The sequence below is a fragment of the Dipodomys spectabilis genome, unplaced genomic scaffold (assembly GCF_019054845.1).
Source record: "Dipodomys spectabilis isolate Male_0828 unplaced genomic scaffold, ASM1905484v1 ptg000069l, whole genome shotgun sequence".
NCBI lineage: Eukaryota > Metazoa > Chordata > Mammalia > Rodentia > Heteromyidae > Dipodomys > Dipodomys spectabilis.
Window position 1 is genome coordinate 21020397 of NW_024870746.1, and position 21858 is coordinate 21042254.

At 42.1% G+C, this 21858-nt stretch overlaps 2 protein-coding genes across 5 annotated transcripts in view; one reads left to right on the forward strand and one right to left on the reverse strand.

The window, feature by feature from the left end:
* Positions 1 to 3065: 3065 nt before the first annotated feature.
* On the forward strand, positions 3066 to 5197 carry CUNH1orf74 (chromosome unknown C1orf74 homolog). Of its 2 annotated transcripts, none has more exons than XM_042682066.1 (2): positions 3066 to 3154; positions 3703 to 5197. In XM_042682066.1, the coding sequence occupies exon 2, from the start codon at positions 3764 to 3766 to the stop codon at positions 4571 to 4573; it is 810 nt and encodes a 269-aa protein (XP_042538000.1). In that variant the 5' UTR covers positions 3066 to 3154; positions 3703 to 3763; the 3' UTR covers positions 4574 to 5197. The 2 variants fall into 2 exon arrangements, with proteins under 2 accessions (XP_042538000.1, XP_042537999.1); XM_042682065.1 differs by having other exon boundaries at positions 3148 to 3568.
* Positions 5198 to 5248: 51 nt separating this feature from the next.
* The window catches only part of Traf3ip3 (TRAF3 interacting protein 3), a 28606-nt gene continuing 11996 nt past the window's right edge, over positions 5249 to 21858 (reverse strand). For all 3 annotated transcript variants that reach the window (XM_042682061.1, XM_042682062.1, XM_042682060.1), the window contains 10 exons: positions 16652 to 16723; positions 13760 to 13798; positions 12595 to 12735; positions 12255 to 12392; positions 10909 to 11044; positions 10270 to 10332; positions 8528 to 8584; positions 7325 to 7461; positions 6450 to 6563; positions 5249 to 5515 (listed from right to left, as the gene is read on the reverse strand). In XM_042682061.1, the coding sequence (XP_042537995.1) occupies positions 5423 to 5515; positions 6450 to 6563; positions 7325 to 7461; positions 8528 to 8584; positions 10270 to 10332; positions 10909 to 11044; positions 12255 to 12392; positions 12595 to 12735; positions 13760 to 13798; positions 16652 to 16723 (990 nt within the window). In that variant the 3' untranslated portion in view covers positions 5249 to 5422. The remainder of the gene's footprint in view (positions 5516 to 6449; positions 6564 to 7324; positions 7462 to 8527; positions 8585 to 10269; positions 10333 to 10908; positions 11045 to 12254; positions 12393 to 12594; positions 12736 to 13759; positions 13799 to 16651; positions 16724 to 21858) is intronic.

The window sequence follows — 21858 nt, forward strand, 5'->3', positions numbered from 1 at the left end:
ATACATAATTTAAGCTCCCAGACCTAAGTGGAAAATTAAACCTCTGGCTGCAGCCCCAATTCTCTTGAACACAGATGTGTGTTTGTGACAAGTCATAATAAGGAAAACCATATTTTACAGAAACCAACTCCTGCTTTTCAAATAATTGCCAGTTGAGCTAGGTTTACTTAAAAACCTAAAAGATCAGCTTAGTCAAAGGGGACAGTGAGACTTATTTTAAACTTTGATTTAAGGGTCTTTATGAGATCTAGTCGAACCTGCTCTTTTTTTTTTTGGGGTCTGGTCGTGGGGCCTGAACTCTGGGCCTAGGCCCTGTCCCTCAGCTCTTCAGCTCAAGGCTAGCGCTCTACCACTTGAGCCACAGCGCCACTTCTGGCTTTTTTCTTTTTGCTTATGTGGTGCTGAGGAATCAAACCCAGGGCCTCCTGCATGCAAGGCAAGCGCTCTACCACTGAACCACCTTCCCAGCTCCTAGAACCTGTTCTTCAACTTTGGGTTCAAGTCAAGTGTTTGGCCTTAAGAAAAATTGGGATTTTAGAGACCAAGAATTATCATACAAGGCAGAGAAATTTCAGTTTTCATTTGTTTTTTTTTTTTTTTTTTAATGAAGAGAGGAATTGGCTCTTGATATTTGGTTTTTCCAGCTGTGCATGCCGTGAAAGTGAGAGAGGACAACTGTTGTTTATGGCTGATTCCATTCCTTCTGTGAAATAACAGGGCTGTCCATCTAAGTGGGCAAGGGCAGTTAGATATTACAAGCAATGGTAAAGTATGTTGAAAAGTGTTCTAAAGTGCTAAGAAGGATCAGGCTTTTAGTATTGGAATTTAAAATTTACAAATGTGCCAGATGAATTTTTTTTTTTTTTTTTTTTGGGTCCAGTCGTGGGGCCTGAACTCTGGGCCTGGGTGCTGTCCCTCAGCTCTTCAACTCAAGCCTAGAGCTCTACCACTTGAGCCACAGCACCACTTCTGGCTTTTTTCTTTTTGCTTATGTGGTGCTGAGGAATTGAACCCAGGGCCTCATGCATGCAAGGCAAGCGCTCTACCACTGAGCCACTTTTTTTTTTTTTTTTTTTTTTTTTTGTGCCAGTCCTGGGGCTTAAACTCAGGGCCTGGGCGTTGTCCTTGAACTTTTTTTTTTTTTTTTTTTTACTAGCTCTCTTGTCAGTTGAGCTACAACTCTACCTGTAGCTTTTTGGTGGTTAACTATAGGTAAGTCTCATGGACTTTCCTGCTTGGGCTGGCTTGGAACTGGGATCCTCAGCTCTCAGCCTCCTGAGTAGCTAGGACTGTAAGTGTACTGGACCCTGCCTGGTTTTATGTGCTTTTAACTAGGTAGCCCACTACTCTTATTTTAAATCTTTTTCAGAATGCTATCAAAGTACATGCGAGAATTTCCTGATGACCTCTAGCACTTTCTTTGGTTTTGATAATCACAAATCCTCCATTCTTGGGCACTAAGTCTTCTGTCTTCTTTGGGTGGCTATACCACCCACTCACTAGGTGTCTTCTACTCCCTTAAGACTGGAGAGTTCGATTATCACTAGCACTGGCTTTTCTTCACTGCGCAACCCATCATGCTAGATTAATTCAAAGTTAAAAAGAAACCAGTATAGGTAAAGTGGGAGACAATGTTGTATCTGGGTGGGGTCCCTTCTTCATATAATTAATTCCCTGATATATGTTCCCATAGCACCCCAAACTTTCTCTGTCAGAACTATCATGTTTTTTTGTAACTATATTAGCATCTGTATCTTGCTGGATTACAAACTTGCTGAAGGTAACAGTTGTTTTAGAATTTGGTGCCTTGTCCTTACAATAGTGTTTTATAACCACATACTTCCGAATATTTGTTGCTGTAATAAATGAACAAAGTAAGTCGTCCCTATTGAGGATTTGTTAATTTCCAAGGGGAAGCAAAACAACCAAGGGAAGGAAACATTCTAAAATTAAGTACCCACTTTTCTCTTTAGTGGGCCATTTCCCCACCAACTCGATTTTCTCAAACTCTTTCTCTTCATAGTATGGGTTCAAAGTTCTGGTAGATAAAAATATGTTAAACTCTTTAAGTCAAATAAAACGTTTCCTTTGTAATGATCTAGTCTAAAACCCTGACAATCATTTATCATTGGAAATCTGCAAATGACTCCCTAACCTTGAAGGTAGGATTACTGACGGTTTTGTACAATAATATACTTCCAGAGCCTAGAAGTATACCCAGCATATGTTAACACCTTCCCAACTTGCCTGGACATTGTCCCGCCTGGAACTCAACCTTAAGGATGTAAGCACATGAAAGTGTTTATTTGTTTAAAGCAAACTTTACAGCACCACCCACAGGTGAGGATTTCCTGCAACCTGTCAGCTGTCTTGAAGGAAAAGACCATTTCCCCAGATAGAAGCCAAAGCATTCCAGTCCCTCCGGGCCTTGCATTCTTTCTCGGTTCTCCCCGTGGAATGCTTCATAGCTTCACTTCCCGTTCTGGCTTTTCGCTGGTTATGGGCGATGCGAGTCTTTCGGATCTATCCCGCCAGGCTGGTTTTGAACCAAGAGCCTCAGATCTCGGCCTCCTGGGTATGTTGGATTACAGGCGTGAGCCACCGGCCCTCCAGCTTAAAAATGTCCTTATTAAATGTTTCCAGCCTCCCCGAGTCAAGTGGCCACCGGACTCAGGGCGGCAGGTGGCAACTAGTTTCCGTCTGGGCTCTTCCTCCGCTTCCGCTCCGTCCTTCCCCTGGGCAGACCGTCGGGACCGAGGTCTGTGCCACAGGAAGAGGCGGGACGCAGAGGGTGCGCACTTCCGGCCCGCCGTGAGGCGGTCTTGCCAGTTCTAGGGCGGAAGTGCGGGCGCGATGACGTCATGGGAGAGGGCCGGCCGGCGGAAGCGAGTTGGGTTGGGTGTTCATTTGCCTCAGGCTTCCTGAACCAACGAGGAGCTGAGATGGTTGTCTCGGAACCCAGCTGGCTGCTTGGGACCTCGTACCGGCTGGATTGCCAGTGTGGTGGTGGGGCGCGGGGCACTGGCTGCCTTTGCGGGCCGCAGGCGGGACACCGGAAGGAGTTACTGAGCCCGTGACCCTGCAGCGGAAGTACAGGCCGAACGTTTGTGAGGGAGACCTTGGCCTCCTTAACAAGTCTGTAATCAGACGTGCGGTATGTGTGTTGGAAGGGAGCTCTTCTTCCCAGCGGCCTGCAAGGTCTTTCCCCGCACGGGAAAGCGGAGTTGGCAGAGGTTAAAATAAAATCCTCCTGCGGTTCTGGCCGTTGTCACTCACTCAGTCTCAGGGAGAGATGACTGTTGGTTCCATGCCAGTGAGGGTTTAATGAGGCTCCCGCTAGAGCGATTGGCGGGAGCAGAATGGGAAGCTGGCAAGGGAAAGAATACAGTTGGAACCTAGAGCCGAGCCCTAGAACTCCAGAGGCTGGGCTGCCTCTGTCTAAACTTCTGAAAGTTTAGTCAGAGAACATCTTTTGCTACAGACAAAATAGAAGCCAGAGAACAGAAATCTGGTTATTGGGCTAGAAAGGTGAATTTGGGATTAAGACTAAATCAGCCAGAAAAACCAGGTAGCATTTGTAACCCCACCTTCATTAATCTAGATGAACCTTCTAAATCAGAGGGAAGAAGAAAATAATTGCAAAAAAAAAAAAAAAAGCTGATGGTATGTTAGTAATTTTCCCTGTTACCACTTTGTTTCTAGGCTCTTCCTCAAGGGTCTGGACCCGGGGAAAAAAACTCTGTAGCTAAGGAGGCTATCCTGGATGTTGCTTCCAAACACTATGTCACCACTGAGCCCTCAGCTGCTGGTGGCAGCTGCTCAGCAGACCTTAGGCATGGGAAAGAGAAAGGGTCTACCTCGAGCTACCTGCCTCCACCTTGCTGGAGAGGTACTGGCTGTGGTCCAGGGGTTGAAGCCAGCTGTACTGTATGATTACAACTCTGCAGGAGTATTGGTGCTTCAGAGCTATTTGGAGAAGCTGCAAGAACTGGGCTTCCCGACCTCAGGACTTCACATTCTTGACATTGGAGAGAACAGCCTAATTGTTGATCCTAAGCAAGCATATCAGCATTTGGAACAGGTGCTCCGTGGAACCATAGCCTTTGTGGATGTTTCCAGTTCTCAGCCTCACCCTTCTATCTGTTCCTTGGACCAGCTTCAGAATGTGAAGGCTCTTGTGACTGAGATCATCTCACATCTGCAGAGGCTGCAGAGAACCCCATCCTTAGGAGCCTCCCACAGCAGGCTTCATTCCTCACAGTGGAATCTCTGTACTGTATTTGGCATCCTTTTGGGCTACCCTGTCTCTTACACTTTTCATGTGAACCCTGTTGATGACAACTGTTTAGCCCTGACCCCATTACGTGTATTCACTGCCCGGATGTCATGGCTTCAAGGTCAACCCTCAATCCTGCTCTATTCCTTTAGTGTCCCAGAGTGCTTGTTCCCAGCCTTGAGGGAGATACTAAATGCCTGGGAGAAGGATCTCAGAACCCGATTTAGGACCCAGAATGACTTTGCCGATCTTAGAATCTCTTCTGAGATAATCACACTGCCAGCTGTGGCCCTGTGACTTTAATTCTCCTCCTATGTAGAAGGTATTTAGTAAACAATCACTTCTGACTTGTCAGTATCAGACAGGAATCCTAAAAAGTGCTAGTTTTAAGTGTTTTGAGAACAGAAGAATGCTAGGATGAATTGGTCTCGTACAGGAATGGGTGGTGGTGGTGATGGTAGTATTGGTAGTACGTGATGGTAGTATTGGTAGTACATGTTTGTGATTACTAGGGTGTCTTAGCAGTGTCTATTTACTTTTCATTGGATAAGAGGTAGAAAGAAAGAACTCATGGGGAAGGAAGGGTTGTGGATGACCTACTCTTGTATAGTAGCCTGTCATATGTGGATAGTGTCTTGGAATAGAGAAGGATTATGGGTGTTTCTGTCTATTTATGTATTTCCAACTGAATTGAATTAAGGAGAGTAGACCTGGATACCTGTCATCTTTGTAATACATTGTTCAGGAATAAACCAAAAGTTCCAAGACAATTTGGTAAGGTGACATTTATTTATAGTAGATTAAAAAAATAGCTGAGTGTCTCCTGTAAGGCTAGCTACTCGGGATGCTGAGAACTGAGGATTGTAGTTCAGAGTCAGCCTGGGCAGGCAAATCTATAAGATTCTTATCTCCAATTAACCACCAAAAAGCCAGAAGTGGAGCTGTGGCTCAAGAGGTAGAGCATTAGCTCTGAGCAAAAAAGCTCATAGACAAAGTGCCTAAGTCCTGAGTTCAAGTCTCAGGACTAGCACAAATTTTTTAAAAGCCAGAAATACCACTTCATTTGGAGGGAAAACCCAAGCTGTGAAGTTACCCTTCTGAGTTTCTTCCTTCAGATTTTTACCCCAAGCAGTAGTTGCAAGCTATTCAGATCATCAGATTGTTTTTGTTGGCCAGGAATACTGCTAGCACTGTAGCAATCAGCACTATCAACACTGGGAGCCATCGGTCACATTGCCTCTGGAGGGAGAAGACAGGAGAAGGCAGCTATAAGTTAGTTGGAGAAAATAGTGCAAAAGTAACCCTGTTGTAGCCCAGTTTAAAACAACAACAACAACAAACCCTTGGATTGGTGGAGGAAAAAAGCTTTTTACTTCAGTGCCTGTGCCACTTCCTCTTTGATTAAAAAAAAAATCACTTCATTAGTGATCCATGTCACATGGATTTATATATAGGGGCTAGACACTTGAATACTAATATGAATAATCAAGAGTGAAGATAACTCAGCAAAATTGTATTCTCTGCTCATGTGCCTCAGTATTTTTGCTCTTCACCCTCTGTCCTTGCCTTCATTGAAGCCTAAAAGAATACCTTTTTTTTTACTTGAGTTACTATACATTCAATATCCCTTAATAGAATTGCTGGAGCAAAGAATACTTCAGATTTAGGATTTTTTCCCACATTTTGTAACCTTTAGGCTTTACCAGTTGGGCATACCTAATAAAAACTCCCAAATCCCATATGCTTCAACATCCAAAATTTTGTTCCTTTGTTCATGAACTCATTTCTTCACTTATTTTCAGAATCAGGGTTTGGACCTAGGGCCGCTGGGATTGGCAAGGACACGCCAACACAGTGTTTTACTACTTGAACCATGCGTGTCCCTCTCCCAGTCTGAAACTTTTTAAGCATCATGTCAGTGCATAAAAAGTTTTGGATTCATCACATTTTAGGGATGTTGGCCTTGTAATAAGTTTATCCTTTCATGAAAATTGGGCTTGGGCGAATGAGCCAGTGTTTCTTTCCTGCTTGCTATCCAGTTGGCATAGTATAAACCCAAGTGGAGTAGGCCAGGATTACCAGATGTTCTTGTGGGCTGATAACTTTTAAGATTTGGCTAAAAGAAGGTCCTATTTCACCATTGTCTAGGGCCGTGCAGGATGGACCTTCTTACTCTGGGAGGCTGCTGCTGGCTGTGGTTCAGCTCTTCTCGACAGTGCTGCAGCTTACGCAGGCAGGAGATGTACTCATCACTGAGGTTGTCTAACTCTGAATGCAGTTCTCTGCACTAGGGAGAATATCAACAAGGTCATTACCATCAGTTCAGTTTCCGAAAGACCCAGGAAGGAGAGACTGCCCTGAGTAAGGTACTCCTTTCACTTCTGAATGAACCAATACTTCTCAGCTTATCAGGGATTTCAGGCTGTCTTTCTGCTATCTCACCTATTTTTGGTATGGAATGTGTTCAGTTGACTGATTATATTACATATATTACATTTTATACCTGTATATAGATTCTTTCTGTGCAAGTGTTTTGTGGGTTTACCCTCCACCCCCCTCCCCTCAAAAAATGAAGTTTCTTATAGCATGGAAGACCTAGAAGTGATTTTAGTACAAATTTCTTTCCTTAGACCTAGTTGCTTATTAGTACTTCCAGGAATATGTATGCGATGTTTGTGAGTATGTACATAGGAAAGTTTTTGCTATTTAAAAGACTATTTTGCTATTTAAAAGACTATATAAAGCTTAGGACATTATATAAAGCTTACCCAAATTGGGACAGAGTTTGAGAAGTTAATGTGTTTATCAGCTGTGCTTGAGTTTAAGTTGACTTTCTAAGGAAACTACTTAATAAGACCTTGAATAGGGGTTGATGTAAATATGGAAGTGAGAAAAATTGACAAGTTAATCCAAAGCCAAAGACATTTTTTAGGGAAAATAAATGTACCTTTGGTCATTGAATCACAATTTAAACTTTGAAGTCCCTGCCCTCTGGCTGGCTCCCATCAGTTTTCCCAGACTACTCACAGTCCTAGAACAGGGTCTTACCTCCTTTTCCTGGGCCTGGAGCTGCAAATTCTTCTTTTGCAGCTGGTCTCTAAGATCACAGTCTTTCTCCTTCCCTGTGCCCTCAGGCTTCACTTCGTTGTATGAGGGCTTTGAATTCCACTCTGGTAAAGCCTGATCTAAAAAAGCAGCCAGATTCTCAGTGATAGTAAGGCCCACACCTGTATGGAAGGGCCTCATTACCGAGTGCAAATTTCCAGAAGTCAGGATAGGGAGGAATTTGGGAGGGCCTGTCCTTGGCTAAACTGAGCAGAAAAAAATTCCCTGACTTGAAAAACCCCTGTGGGACCTTCCCTGCTCACTTAAACAGATAACGGGAATTAGATCTTCTCAAGGGCAAGGCTGACATCTTATTTTTCTTCTTATATCCGGTGTTGCTGATATTGGTGAATACTTACTGATTTTCTTTGGTTGTACGCCATACAGTCTCTAGTTTGTCAAGTAAATTTGCTACATGTGTCTATAATACTCAGTTTTCCTTGTACCCTTATTTCAAATTTCTGAATGAAGATGGCATTCAAATCTTAGAATTGATTTGACATGCTTAAAGATAGTTTTAGTCTCTGCAAAAAGAACACTAGACAAGGTGTCAGAAGTTATGGATTATTGTTTGCTTTATCCTTATTGTTTTAACCCCACACATATGACCAGAAATTTTCATTTTATTATCCATCCTATGTGGGCATAGTAACTTATCCCCAGTGATGGTGAGGAGAAAACGTGTTATGGTAAGTGAGGAGCCCCTTCCAAACGGGTGTAGAATTCTTTTCAGAAAGTGTGGGCAACAGACTTAACAGAGTTAAACTAAGATGACACTTGAATACCTTACAGTTTAGGGCTGGGAAATTGATTGTGATTTTTACAGTTGAGTGTGTAAAAATTGACATGAAACCCTGAGTTCAAAATTAATTTATTGAATTGCTTAACATAAACATAGTTTTTTTTTTCAGAGAAAGTAGAAAGTACTTTTTCACAGTTTATGTATCTCAGAACGGAAGGGTAACTAGTTAAAGTGTTCTCAGGGCCAATGATCAGATCCTTCCTTAAGAGTCCTCTACATCCCTGTCATAACAAGACTCCAGAACTGGATGGGACTCCTAGATCCTAGGTAGTCAATCCCCCTGCCTCTGGGCAGGCCAAGGAAAGAGCTATTATCTTAGAATTCATGATAGTAAATTTGCTGACCTTTCTTTACTAGTTTCTCCTGTTCTTGAGGATGTAAGGATTGATTCTGAAGCAGACCTGTTGGAAAACACAGGAATTTGTCTGTGTGAACAGATTTATTTCCAAGAGTCTCGTGTTAGATCTTTGCATAGAACTGTTATTTTTAAAGATGTTCCCACCTGTTAACAATTGAGTTTTGTCTCTTATTTTTACTATGTTGAAGTCTTAACCCCTAACACCTCAGAGAATGTGATCTTCCTAGGAAATAAGAGTATGCCTTCATTAAATCAAGTCATGAGAGTGGGCTCAAATCCAGATAATGGGGGGTCCTTATAGGAAGGGGAAATTTGAATACATATACTCTGGGAAAGATGATGTAAAGAGACATAGGGAGAAGATCGTCATCTGTCAGAGGCCTGGAATACGTCCTTCCCTCAAAGCTTTCAGAGGGAACCAACCTTCCTGACACCTTGATTTGGACTTGAGATTCTCCTGCCTCAGCCTCCTGGTATCTGGGAGTAAAGGTATATACTATGATATCTAGCTATGAAAGGACCAGTACATCTTCAGTATAGATGGCTTAAAAATTATTTTTTTTCTTTGCTGGGCCTGAAGCTTGATCTCAGAGCCTGAGTACTGTCTCTGAGCTTTTTTTGCTCTAGACTAGTGCTCTACCACTTGAACCAGAGACATGCTTCTAGCTTTTTGGTGGTTAATTGGAGATAAGGATCGCATAGACTTTTCTGCTTGGGCTAACTTTTAAACCATGATCCTCAGATCTCAGCCTTTTGAGTAGCTAGAATTATAGATAGGAGTTGCCAACACCCAGCCCTAATGGCTCAAGTAGTATAGCACTAGCCTTGAACACAAAGAGGCTTAGTGCCTAGGGCCCTGAGTTCAAGCCCCACAACCACTACCATCACCACCAACAACCATATATATATATATATATATATATATATATATATATATATATATATACATAGATACATATATATCATGATATATACAGAAAATGATTGAGTTTTAGAGAATGATAGAGAAATGGAATAATGGGACTTTTTTCTTCTTTTTGCTATCCTTCAATATATATATCTATATACATATTGCGTATATAGATATATATCTATATTCCACACATATATGTATATATAGATAGATAGATAGATAGATAGATAGGTAGATAGATAGATAGATAGATAGATAGATAGATAGATAGATAGATAGATAGATATAGTTGTTGTTGGTTGTGGGGCTTGAACTCAGGGCCTGGGTACTGTCCCTGAGCCTCTTTGTGCTCAAGACTGGTGCTCTACCACTTGAGTCACAGTATCACTTCTTGTTTTTGAGTGGTTAATTGGAAAGAAGAGTCTCATGGGGACTTTTCTGCCCAGCCTGGCTTTGGTCTTCAATCCTCAGACCTCAGCCTCAGCCTCCTGAGTAGTTATGATTACAAGTGAGAGCCACTGGTGCCCATCTTGCTAATATTTTTTAAAATGTGCAGTTCAGATAGAAATGCAAGTGGTGTTATTAGCATGTAAGGTTAAAAATAGAAAGGAAACAAAACAGGCTAAGATATAACTTGTGAAAAGCTATGAAAATGACCCCACTTTAAAGAAATGAGTCTAAAAATGCACAGAAGCCAGGGTATATGCCAGAGATTAGGTCTCTATTCCCTCTTCTGAATGCCCTTTGAGGGCCTGGAACCCCATAAACATCAAAAGCCACTTGTGCCAGTTTGAGGTTCTGGAAATGAAACTTACACTGCAATTGTTGTACTTTGGTCATCAGGGCATGTTTTTCTTCCTCTGATCTCTTCAGTTGATCTGAAAAAGAAACCATGCAAACCAAACTAGAAGCCATCTTAATGAACTCCACATCTGAGGGTGGAAATCAGTCATAGGTGCTGTCTGGTCTGGGGTCTTCGATATAGTCAAGTGAAATTTGCTTGTCCCATTTCTGAAGAGGGAGATGGTAACCTAGTACCTTATCATCAGCTAGGGGTCTGCACCACCACAGGGTTTGAACTAAGGGTTGTATTTATTTTCTGGTCCTTTTTCTCAGCTGACACAGGCATTCATTCTGCCAAGTGTCTCCACTGACCTTTCCTTTTCAAATTAGGAATGTGGCCTTGACACATGACTAATATGGGAGCAGCTGTGGTTTAGCCAGAGGGATGGGCTAGAGAAGAGAGCTCATACAAGATCCTCTGGTGCAGCAAAATTAATTTTTGTCTTGGCTGATTAAAATAGCTTTGCCTTTCCCTCAAGGAAAAATGAAATCATAAGGCCAAGCAAACAAATGAAAGCTGAAGCTTTTATTTTTCTTTCTACTCAGCCTCTTTCTCTGAGCTCACTTGCTATGGTTCCTTCTGCTCCTGAGGCCTTTGAAGAGGAGGGTACCTTGCAGGTCCTGGGTATTGTAGTTGCATAAGTCTCTGTCCCCTTGTAGGCATTCGATCTTGGCCTGTAGTTCCTGGTGCTCAATCTCCAGAAGTCGCAGGGTCTGGTTCAGCTGTGCATCTCTGCTGTCAGCTCCCTGGAAGGAGGAGGGGCAGCACAGCAGCAGGTTAGTGCAACATAGAGGTAGGCAGCAGGTCCATGGAACAGGAAAGTTACAGAAAATGGTTGTATTTTAGAGAAAGAAGGTTAGGGAAATGAAAGCATGAGATTTTTCCCCCTTCTTTTTGCTACCCTCCAACATTTATAACACTACATTCAGTTTTTAATATTCATTCACAAGGGACATGTCTGGACACCTTGATAAATTTCCAGATTAAGACATCAAGTTTACCTTGCTCATGTAATTGTAACCCCTCTGTATGGTATTTTCACACACACAAAAAAAAGACATCCCAAGTATAACTTCTAGATGTTTTCACTTTCTCTTTACTTTTTTGTATCATTGTCAGTTGGGGATGGGGGAATAGGGCCATGTCCCCAAACACCTGCCTAAGAATTGCCTTACAGGATGGTGGGAAGAAGAGGACAATGGTTGAGATGTTCATGCCATGCTTAGTGGCCAGTGAGGTTCTCCTTTGAGAACTCTTCACACACCTCTCTTTATGCTATTCCTGATTCAGGAAAATTGTAAAGATCAACTTTGAGGGTAGACTCTCAAAAGTTCCAAATCATGTAAGTGAAATCTCCACAAAGCAATGCCTAATATATACTGAAGGCTTATATGTGCCAGGCATTATGTCAAGTCTTTTGCATGAATTACTCTATTTCATCCATGCACCAATCTCATGGTATAAGTACAATTGCCTTTATTTTAAAGATGAGAAAACCAAGGATTAGGAAGTTACCAAGCTAACAGATTGGAAATCTTGGAACCTAGTATTACTCATACCAAGAGTCCACTGTGATCTCTTAAAAATACTTTGGCAAGCTGTGTTAGTACCCCACTAGCAAATTAGTGACATTTCCTGTGTACAACTAGTTCTGTGCAATTCTGAAATATTAAATAATATTAAATACATTAACTACTGAGGGTGTTCATATAGTAAATTAGGGTATGACATTAGTAAGTTGATGAGAAATACAGAGGATTGGGCTGCGTTTTGCATTGAGGTAGTGTCATTTCAGTGAAAATCATTTGCGTGAGTAGGTCAGGCATCTTTACTAAACTCAAATTTATGTTTCAGAGTTAAAATAGTGAGCCTGATACAAAGTGGGTAGTTGAGTAAGGAACTGAAATCTCAGAGCTTTCTGCAGTTTTTCTCTCCCTAGCCCGCCTCCCCTGGTACCTGCAGTTTGGACTGAAGGATGTGGAATTGATTCTCCAGCTCGCTGTGCTGGATCCCTAGGGTCTTCCAGGCCTCCTTCAGGGCTTCATACTGGCCTCTCCACTCTTCACAGTTCTGCTCTGCCAGGGCGAGGGACCTCTGAGGAAGATCAGAGAGGAGGTTCCAGTGGAAGCCTCCCCCCACTGAGGAAGGGTTGCAAAAGCAGTGTACCCCATCATCTATATTAAAATGACAAATCCTAGAGGTGTTAGATGAGAAGTTGCAGGGAGTTGTGCAGCTGGTTCCTTGCTTCCCAGAGCTACCCCTGAGCTCCTCAGCCCAAGGACTGCTTCATCCCCACCTGTGTGCTCTCCAGGTGCTGCTCCACACTCATTTTCTCCTCTAGCACTTTCTGCAGTGACTCCTTGGCCTTCTGCTCATAGCTGTTTTTCTGGTCTTCCATCTCCAGTAGTACTTTTTTCATTCCCCAAGGGGAATATTTCTAAAAATGTGATGCAATTCAACAAATATGCATTGAACGACCGTGTACCAAAAGAGCTGTGATATAGACATGAAAAGAATTTGGTCCTTGCCCTCACTGCAGATACCATTATCTGATAGGCGTCTCCTTTCCCGGAGAATCCCCTAGGCCATGAGAGGTGAGTGTCGTAGATTTTGACACTGCACCCTGGGTCTTGCACTCTAGGCTTTCCAAAGGTTTTTGAAATCCATTGTGTTTGCACAACTCATCTTTCTAAATCCACTCCTGTGATTTCTTTTTAACGTCAAGCATCTTAACCTACCCAGTCTTTTAAGCCCTAAGCCCTGGGAGTCATCATTAATAGTTATCTTCCTAACTCAGAAATCAGTTGGTTTTGAGCTTTGTCAAGTTCCTAAACAGTTGATACCTGTCACCTTTTCACCCCTTCAGATAATTCCTTAATTCAGATTCCAGGAACACTAATATATAGGTTAATAGAATAGTCTCCTTACCTGTAATTGTGTGAATCTGATCAGGCTACTTCCTATTTGCTCAGGATCAGGTACAAATTCCTTGATTTGGCAGCTTACAACCCAGGCTATTCTTTTGTCCTACTTTCACTCAAGCTGAACTGCTTGTTGGTAGATTTCTCCAAGCGCCATGCTTTTAGGCCTCTGCCATTGCTCATGTAGATTTTTGGCCTAGAGCTATTCATTCACTTTGCTCATCAGTTCTGAAAAATCTTAACTGCCTCCATCCCTCTAACTCCTTATGGATGAGGTGGTTCTTCTAAGTGATCACATAGTACACCTGCAGGCCTCTGTTGTTCTGCTCTACTGAGAACAACAGAGCATTTCTCCCTTACTGATCTGGAGGCTTTAGAGCAGGGAACATGCTGTTTCTTCTGCTTACAAAAATAATCTTTATAGCCTCAGGGAACTGAGAACATTTTAGTAAACTCAATGTTTTAAAACAAATGCATTTTAATATTCTTCCTAGCCTCAGTAACATGGAAAAAGACACAAAAACAGATTTGAAAATTTACCAGGAGTCTTCCTCTACTTATTCCCTTCATCTTTGTGCCCTGTAATTTTGGAGAAGGCAAGCAGCTATTACTATCAATTCTAGATAGCCACAGAGTAAACAGTAATCCAGATAATGAAAATTTAGGAATCAATAGGAACAATTTCTATTTAGCTTTGAGGTCATCTGAGATTTTGTATTTATATGTGATTGGGTATTATGTATTTGGATTTTTTTTGTGTGTGCCAGTCCTGGGGCTTGAAACTCTGGGCCTGGGCGCTGTTCCTGAGCTCCTTTTGCTCAAGGCTAGCACTCTACCACTTGAGCCACAGCTCCACTTCTAGCTTTTTTGGTAGTTTTAGTAGAGATAAGATTCTCACAGACTTTTCTGCCTTGGCTGGCTTTGAACTGTGATCCTCAGATCTCAGCCTCCTGAATAGGTAGGGTTACAGGCATGAGCTATGGGCCCCGGGCTTATTTGGAGTTTTTGTTAAAAAACAAAATAACAGATCTAGGAGTGATGGTTGAGGTGATACATGGAAGATGGACTTAGCCATGCTGGTTACTGGCCAGCTTCATACCCAGGTGAAAATAGACTGGCACTCTGGATTATATTTTAGTCTCTTAAGACCTTGGTTGGCATTTGCCACCTTTAGAGCTAAGAAAGTATTAAGTGCAGATAAGCTTAACAATTTAGACCTGCCACTTTAACTTGTCTAAATACTTAAACTTGCTATGTTACCAAGACTGACTACCCAAACTGGGTAATGCATATTTTGACCATTTATACTAAAATGTGACTTTATGAAGAAGAGTTTTTAGAAGGGTAACAGGTGGGAAGAAAATCCTATGAAAATAGTTGGGTCTTTCTAGTTTTATTTCCTATAGCTGGCTTAATTTCAGATTCATGCTGAGTTCAAATTTATCTTAGCTAGATTTTACTACTACTACTACTACTACTACTACTAATTCCCCCTAATTATTTTTCTACTAAGCTCAAAATAAAAACTCCTATTTAATTTTCTTTTGTTCTAAATAATCTTCTGAACTATTGCAACACTATCTATACTTCATATTCTGCAGCGTAAGTTCTGCCATAGAGTTTATATGACTTTCAGATTTTAATGTGCAGCCAAATCACTTGTTGAAATGCAGATTCTAATTCAGTAAGTCTAAGTGGAGCCTCTAAGTGTCTATTTCTAACAGAATGTCCAGGTTAACATTTACTTTTTTTTAAACTAAGGTTTTTAAGTGATCTCCTTCTTTCCATAATTCTAATTATACTATTATTTTTCAGGGCCTCACACTTACCAGGCTAGCACTCTACCGGTAAGCTTCCTTTTAGCTTTTTAATGATTTCTAGAAAGGTCACTCATTGCTGATGGTCTGAAGACCACATGAGGAACACCAAGGTTCTGGCTTATTATACTGTTGAGATTTCTAACGTGCTCCATATTGATACTAGAATAGCTTGAACTGCATAAAGGGTGACAGTACTGAAAATAATAGGGAGATAAACAGACATTTTAAATATCCCATTTCTAGGGCTGGGAAGGTGGTAGGGTGCTTGCCTTGCATGCTTGAGGCCCTGGGTTCAACTCCCCACTACATAAACAGAAAAGGCCGGAAGTGGTGCTGTGGCTCAAGTGGTAGAGTGCTAGCCTTGAGCTGAAGAGCTGAGGGACAGTGCCCGGGCCCAGGATTCAGGCCACATGACCAACAAAAAAAATAAATAAAAATTTAAATATCCCATTTCTAATCTGAACACATGTATCTTGATTTTTAATACCACAGGGCTAATTTATAGAAAGTAGATTATATAAAAAACATGTTCCTCTCATTGGACTCTATGCTTTTTTTTTAAAAAAAAACATTGCATTCTTATCTCAGGCTTTTCAAAGATATCTAGCCTCTATTTCTGTTTTTCCTGTTATGGTGTTTATAAATATTATACAATTTAGCCGGTGCTGGTGGCTCATGCCTGTAATCCTAGCTACTCAGGAGGCTGAGATCTGAGGATCCTGTTCAAAGCCATCCTGGGCAGGAAAGGCTGTGAAACTCTTATTTCCAATAAACGACTCAGAAAATTGGAAGTGGCACTGTGGCTCAAGTGGTAGAGTGCTAGCCTTGAGCTGAAGAGCTGAGGGACAGTGCCCAGGCCCAGAGTTCAAGCCCCATGACTGACCATAAATAAATAAATAATATATATTATACAAAATGTATTAAACATTAAAAAAAGCCTAGTTGGCATGTTTAAGTTCATAAGAAACTAACAAAGCAGGTCACATTATATTCTCTTGCCAAACAATCTTAATGATGAGGCCAACACTACCTTATCTCTTTCATTCCAAATAAGTGAAGTACCCCAAATGTCTTATTTGCATCTCCTCACCTGTCAGGTTCTATCACTTCTCAAGTGTGGAATCGGATTTCTTTCTTTTTTTTTGGTAAGCTAAGATTAGGTCAAATGAAGAGATGACTGAAGCTATATAAGGTCCCAGAAAAAAAACAAGAATAATATGGTAACTTTTCTTCTAGAAGTTGCTGTTACCCAAGGAATGAAAATCATTTCTTCAAGACTTTCTTATAACATCCAACTCATTGGTTCAAATACTGGAACCTATGGAGTTAGTTGGATGCTACACATATTCATAGTTGTAGGAATTTTCTAGGTTATCTAGTAGCCCACAACATTTTTAGTACTGGGATTCTTTTCCAGGGTGCAAAGGAAAGGATACTAGGAGCAAGAGGGGAGGATGGAGATACTAATACAATAGAGACCAAAGTAAGAAATTTCCAAACAGAATAGGTGTAATTCCCACTGGTAGCATTTTTTCTAGAAAGTAAGATTAAGGCTCAAGTATACTCTTTACTTTTAGATTCTTGAGCTGGAAATGTCCTCTAGAATGCTTACCTGGGTACAAGTGTAGAGCTGGTTTTCTAAGGACCTTAGTTTGCCTTTCAATTTGTCTTCATTAAGCTGGCCCTAGAGCAAATAGGATGAGATAATAAGCCTGTGACGTAATATAATCTTCAAAGAGATGCACTCCGTATTCCCAGCTCATGCCTTCCTCATGGCTCAAAAACTGCTCAAGTTACTAATTTATTTCAGGAGGTGGAGGGAGCAGAAGTGACAAAGAATGTTTGAGTGGAACTCTGGATTATAACAAGGATGATTCAGACTGGCCTCCCAAGTCCTCCTTTGCCTTGAGGCTCTCTAGCAAATGGCTCAGGAATCATAAAAGAGAGCCACTGGAAGAACACCTCCAGGATGTCCTCCTTTCTTCTTCCCCTGTGGGCACTTCTGCACCCCTCATCTGTATAGAACCCCCCTCTATTATATAGAACAAATAGGCCAGTGAAGTCAGATGCCAATGACTCACTCTGTAATCCTAGCTACTCAGGAGGATGAGATCTGAGGATAATGGTTCCAAGATAATAGTCCCAGTAGACAAATCCAAGACTCTTGAGTACAATTTAACCACTAAAAAGCCAGAAGTAGAAGTGTGGCTCAAGTAGAGCTGGTATAACACCAGTTTTGAGGGGGAAAAAGCCAAGCTAGGGTGTGAGGTCCTGAGGGTAAGCCCAAATACTGGCGCCAAAAACAAAACTAAACTAAACTAAAAATAGACCAGTAAGGTCAGTAAAGCGAAAGGGGGAGGGGGAAAATCCCCCTTTTTTGGAAGAATAGGATTCTCTCTTGCTTCTTCCCAGTGGTGAAATAGAGCCCCTCCCCCTTGATCCATTTATATGTGGGAAGTTGCAACCCTCAGTACCTCAGAATATGTCCATATTTGGTATTGGGTCTTTAAAAAGTAATTAAGTTATTATGAGGCCATTAGGCTAGGCACTAATTCAGCATGGATAGTGTCTTTGTAAAGAGAAGAGATCAGGATGTAATAAGAAAGGACCATGTGGAGACAGAGAAAAGATGGGCATTTTTAACCAAGAGGAGAGACCATAGGAGAAACCAATCTTTTTCTATTCTTTTCTTTTTTGTGGGGCTTAAATTTAGGACCTGAGCTCAAGACTAGCATTCTACCACTTGAGCTTTTTGATGGTTCATTGGAGATAAGATTCTCTTGGATTTATCTGCCTGGGCTGGCTTTAAACACTGATCTTCAGATCTTAGCCTCCTGAGTAACTAGGGTTACAGATATGAGCCACCAATGCCCTGGAGTTGAATGGCTTTTTAAACTTTAGTGTGTGTTGCTGAGTATAGGACTTGGAGCCTTGTGCATCTAGGCATCTAACAGCATTTTAAACCTACTAAGATTTCTTGATCTCAAGGCCGAGTAGAGAAAAGCCTGCAGGATGAGACTTTTCTGTTTTTAAAATTTTCAGCATTTCAGCCAACAACTTACTTCCTGCTTTCCCCCCTACCTATAGACTTCTCCCTCTTTGCCAGGTAGGAATGTTATTCTCAGGTATATCTTCTGGGTGGGTGGGTGGGGGGGTTGGGGATAGGGTTTGACCTCAATTGACTGCAATGATAGTAAGTTTCCCAGAGAAATAACCACGGGCCTCTTCAGCAGTAACTGGTTTTCATATTCTTTCTCTGACTTTCTCCTTTGGGATGCTTGTGGTTTCTAGAAATTCCATTTATCTTCCCACGTGGGATATTGTGGATCCTCGGGGTCAGAGGCCTGGATGTTTTCAACCCTCATGGCAGTTGAGGTCTGTAACAGTCTAGGGGCAGAGGAAGGGGCCTCTGTTTTTAGGTCTACCTCTTTAGATAAGTGTCCCTGTGCTTTGGGGAGGCAGGAAGTGGTATCGCACAGCACAGCTCCTGTTTTGATCTAGTTTGACTAATTCTTCTAACCATGGGGGTTGTTGTGTGTGGGGGTGGCCTCCCCCTTTCAGCTTCCTGTGTTACTCAGCTTGGCCTTGCAAAAGCAAAAATCTTTGCCAAAAACAATTTTTTAAAGTGCCTCCTGCTATTAATGCTTTCCCCAATGTCTCATGGGAGAGAAAGGGAGCTGGAGAGCCAGGGATTTGGCATCTGTAATAACAACAGAGATTGGGGACTGATGAAAATGTGGACAAAGACGTCTCCTGTTTGAGCCTTGGGGTAAGTAGTAAATTCACTGCATTCCTCAAGTGGCCTGCTCATCCTCAAGTCCTGAAATCAGCTGGTGCCACACCCACCTGCCCTGGTCCAGATCTTACAATTCCATGCATTTTCCTTTGCCTGGACTCTTCTGAAGAATATGATCAAACCCACCATGTTTAAGGATGATCTTGTTGGAGCTTGGAAAGAAAACAGGACTCAAAGCAATATTGAAAGATTTCTGCAGCTTCCTATCATTTTTTTTTTTGAATAGCTTCCTCCCTTCCCTGTTCTGTAGTATGGCTTTGGTTCAATATTTTGCCTTGTCTAGCTGTTTTTGTATTTTAGCTCAGCCCTAGATTACTTTTCTGTTCATGTTGCAATACAAGACAATTCACTTTAGTCCCTTTGGTGGAGAAAAAGGGCCACCCAAGTTTTGGGGCTTGAACAAAATCTTGTACACAGCTCTGCCTTCCCAAACTCCCCAGGGCAGGTGTAAAATTTGTAGCCAAGTTGTTGCAAATGGGGCATATATTTTCCTGATCTGAGTCCCAGTTGTCTCTAAATTGGAGCCCAGTGTTACAGTAAGTGGGAGGAGGCATCTCTTACAGGCTGCTTCGAACCTTCTAGGCATCACGCCCCAGCCACCCAGGGCTGAGAGGACACCGTTAATCCCTCAGTGGGAAAGGGAGTAAAATGGAAGCCATACACACCTGGTGCTGGTCTGAGGGCTTCAGCTCCTGCTTCTGCTTAGTTTCTCCATCCTGCCTCTCTGTTCTCCGAAATACCACCAACTCACCGCACAAGCCCCAACCCACAGCTTCTCTCTGCCTTAGCGGAGCTCGTGGAGGGTTTGTGGCCAATCCCCTGCCATTCTGTCATCTCAAGATCTTGATTCAACTCTTTGGATCTTAAAACCCAAGCGTGTCTTGTTCCTGTTTTTGTATTGCCCAATGTTGGCTGAACTTTTTATCAACTGGCTGAATACTTTCTACTCTGAAGGCTGTAACCAGTTCAGGGTTCTCAACAGCACCCAGGGCCCAAGGGTATCCAAAAGGTCCAGAGTCCATTTAGAAATGGAGGTGACAGAGGGTTGATCCTTGGGGTTCTAATAGCTCATTTGAAGCATTTCTGCATGTGCAGTTGGAGGTTCAAATCCAAGAGGCCAAGTGGAAAAAGTGTGAGCCAGGCTGGATGTCCAAGTCCTTGTTCTAGCCACACTCATCCAATTATTATTTTTAGAGAGCACAGACAAAGGTTGTCCCTTCACTTGAAGTTGAAGCTTCCCTGGAGTGATAGGGTTGTGTTGTCACTTCTGAAAAGTAGGAGGTCTTAATGGAAGAGCCTGAGACTATTTTGTTTAAAAAACAGGAAGGGGTGGAAAGGAAGAAGAAGGGTGAGGATTGGGAGGGATAGGAAGAAGGGAGGGATTAAAAAACACAACCAGAGGTCCGTCTGCTCTTTGGCTGGAGAATGGGTAAAAAACTCTCCTTGGAGTTTATGCCAGAAATGGATCTTAAAATGTCTTCCCCATCTCCACCAAGCTTGTGATAATTCAACTTCTGGGTGCAGCTTACCTGGGCTATTATGAGTCTCTACTGCTCCCACCCCCATTCAGAGCCAGGCACCTCATTGTTAGAGAACCTGTTAAACACTATTCCTTCTACTTAGGAGGCTGAGAACCGAGGATTGTGGTTCAAAGCTAGGACTTCCCAGGCAGGAACATCACAGAGACTCTTTATCTCCAATTAATCACCAAAAGGCCAGACTTGGAGCTGTGGGTCAAGTGGTAGAGAGCTAGTTTTGTACAAAAAAGCTCAGGGAAGCTGGGTGCCTGTGGTTTTTACCAGTAATCCTAGCTACTCAGGAGACTGAGTTTTTTTTTCTTTTTGCTGGTCATGAGGCCTGAACTCTGGGTCTGGGTACTGTCCTTCAGCTCTTCAGCTCAAGGCTAGCGATCTACCACTGGAGCCATAGCACCACTTCTGGCTTTTTCTGCTTATGTAGTGCTGAGGAATTGAACCCAGGGCCTCATGCATGCAAGGCAAGCACTCTACCGCTGAGCCACCTTCCCAGCCCCAGGAGACTGAGATTTGAGGATCACTGTTTGAAGCCAACCTGGGCAGGAAAGTCCTCTGGAGACTCTTATCTCCAATAAACTACTCAAAAAAGCTGGAGTGGTGCTATGGTTCAAAGTGGTAGAGCACTAGCTTTGAGCACAAAGAGGCTCAGGGACAGTACCCAGGTCTTGTGTTCAAATCCCACAACTTGGGAAGGGGAAACAAAGGAGGAGGCTACAATGCTTGATAAGAAATGTACTCATTATCTTGCCCATGTAATTGTAACCCCTTGTATAGTATTTTCACAATAAAAAAAAATACAAAAAAACCCAACAAATCCCACAACTGGGAAAAAAAAAAAAAGCTCAGGGACAGCATCTATGCTCTGGGGTTCAAGCCCAGGACGAGCACCAAAACAAACAAATTTAAAACAACAAACCCCACTACTGATCATTACCTTTCAGTTTAGTTTCACAGATTAGGGTTATGCACCTTGTAAGCTGCTAAGTGTAGGACTTTCAATTTGAATCAGGTGCAGTTCTATCGTGGGCTGGCTTCTTGCCGAGAGCAGTGTTTCTCAAACCAGAGGCAGCATGTATTCTCATGAGTCCAAGAAGTCTGCAGTCACATACATACATACACACATGAGTGTGTACACATGCAAAACTGTGTCTTCCCTTTAAAAAGGGGTTTCATACATTATTTTAAATTTGATATGGTGTATATTACAAAAGATAAAAAATATAAAAATAATTTGAAACACACTTTTCAATAGAAAAAAATTCCAGTCCCATAATCCTAAAGATAAACAATATTTCAGTCACATTCTGCTATACTCAATGCTTTTTCCTATTTAGGCTTGCAGGCAAACTTCCTTTTTTTTTTTTTTGCCAGTCGTGGGGCTTGAACTCTGGGACTGGGCGCTGTCCCTGTCCCTGTGTTCTTCACAAGATGAGCACTCTACTTGAGCCACAGTGCCACTTCTGGTTTTCTGCTGGTTTATTGGAGATA

What these genes read in the sequence shown, in the direction of transcription:
- CUNH1orf74 (XM_042682066.1), top strand. Translation starts at nt 3,764, where the DNA reads ATGTTGCTTCCAAACACTATGTCACCACTGAGCCCTCAGCTGCTGGTG.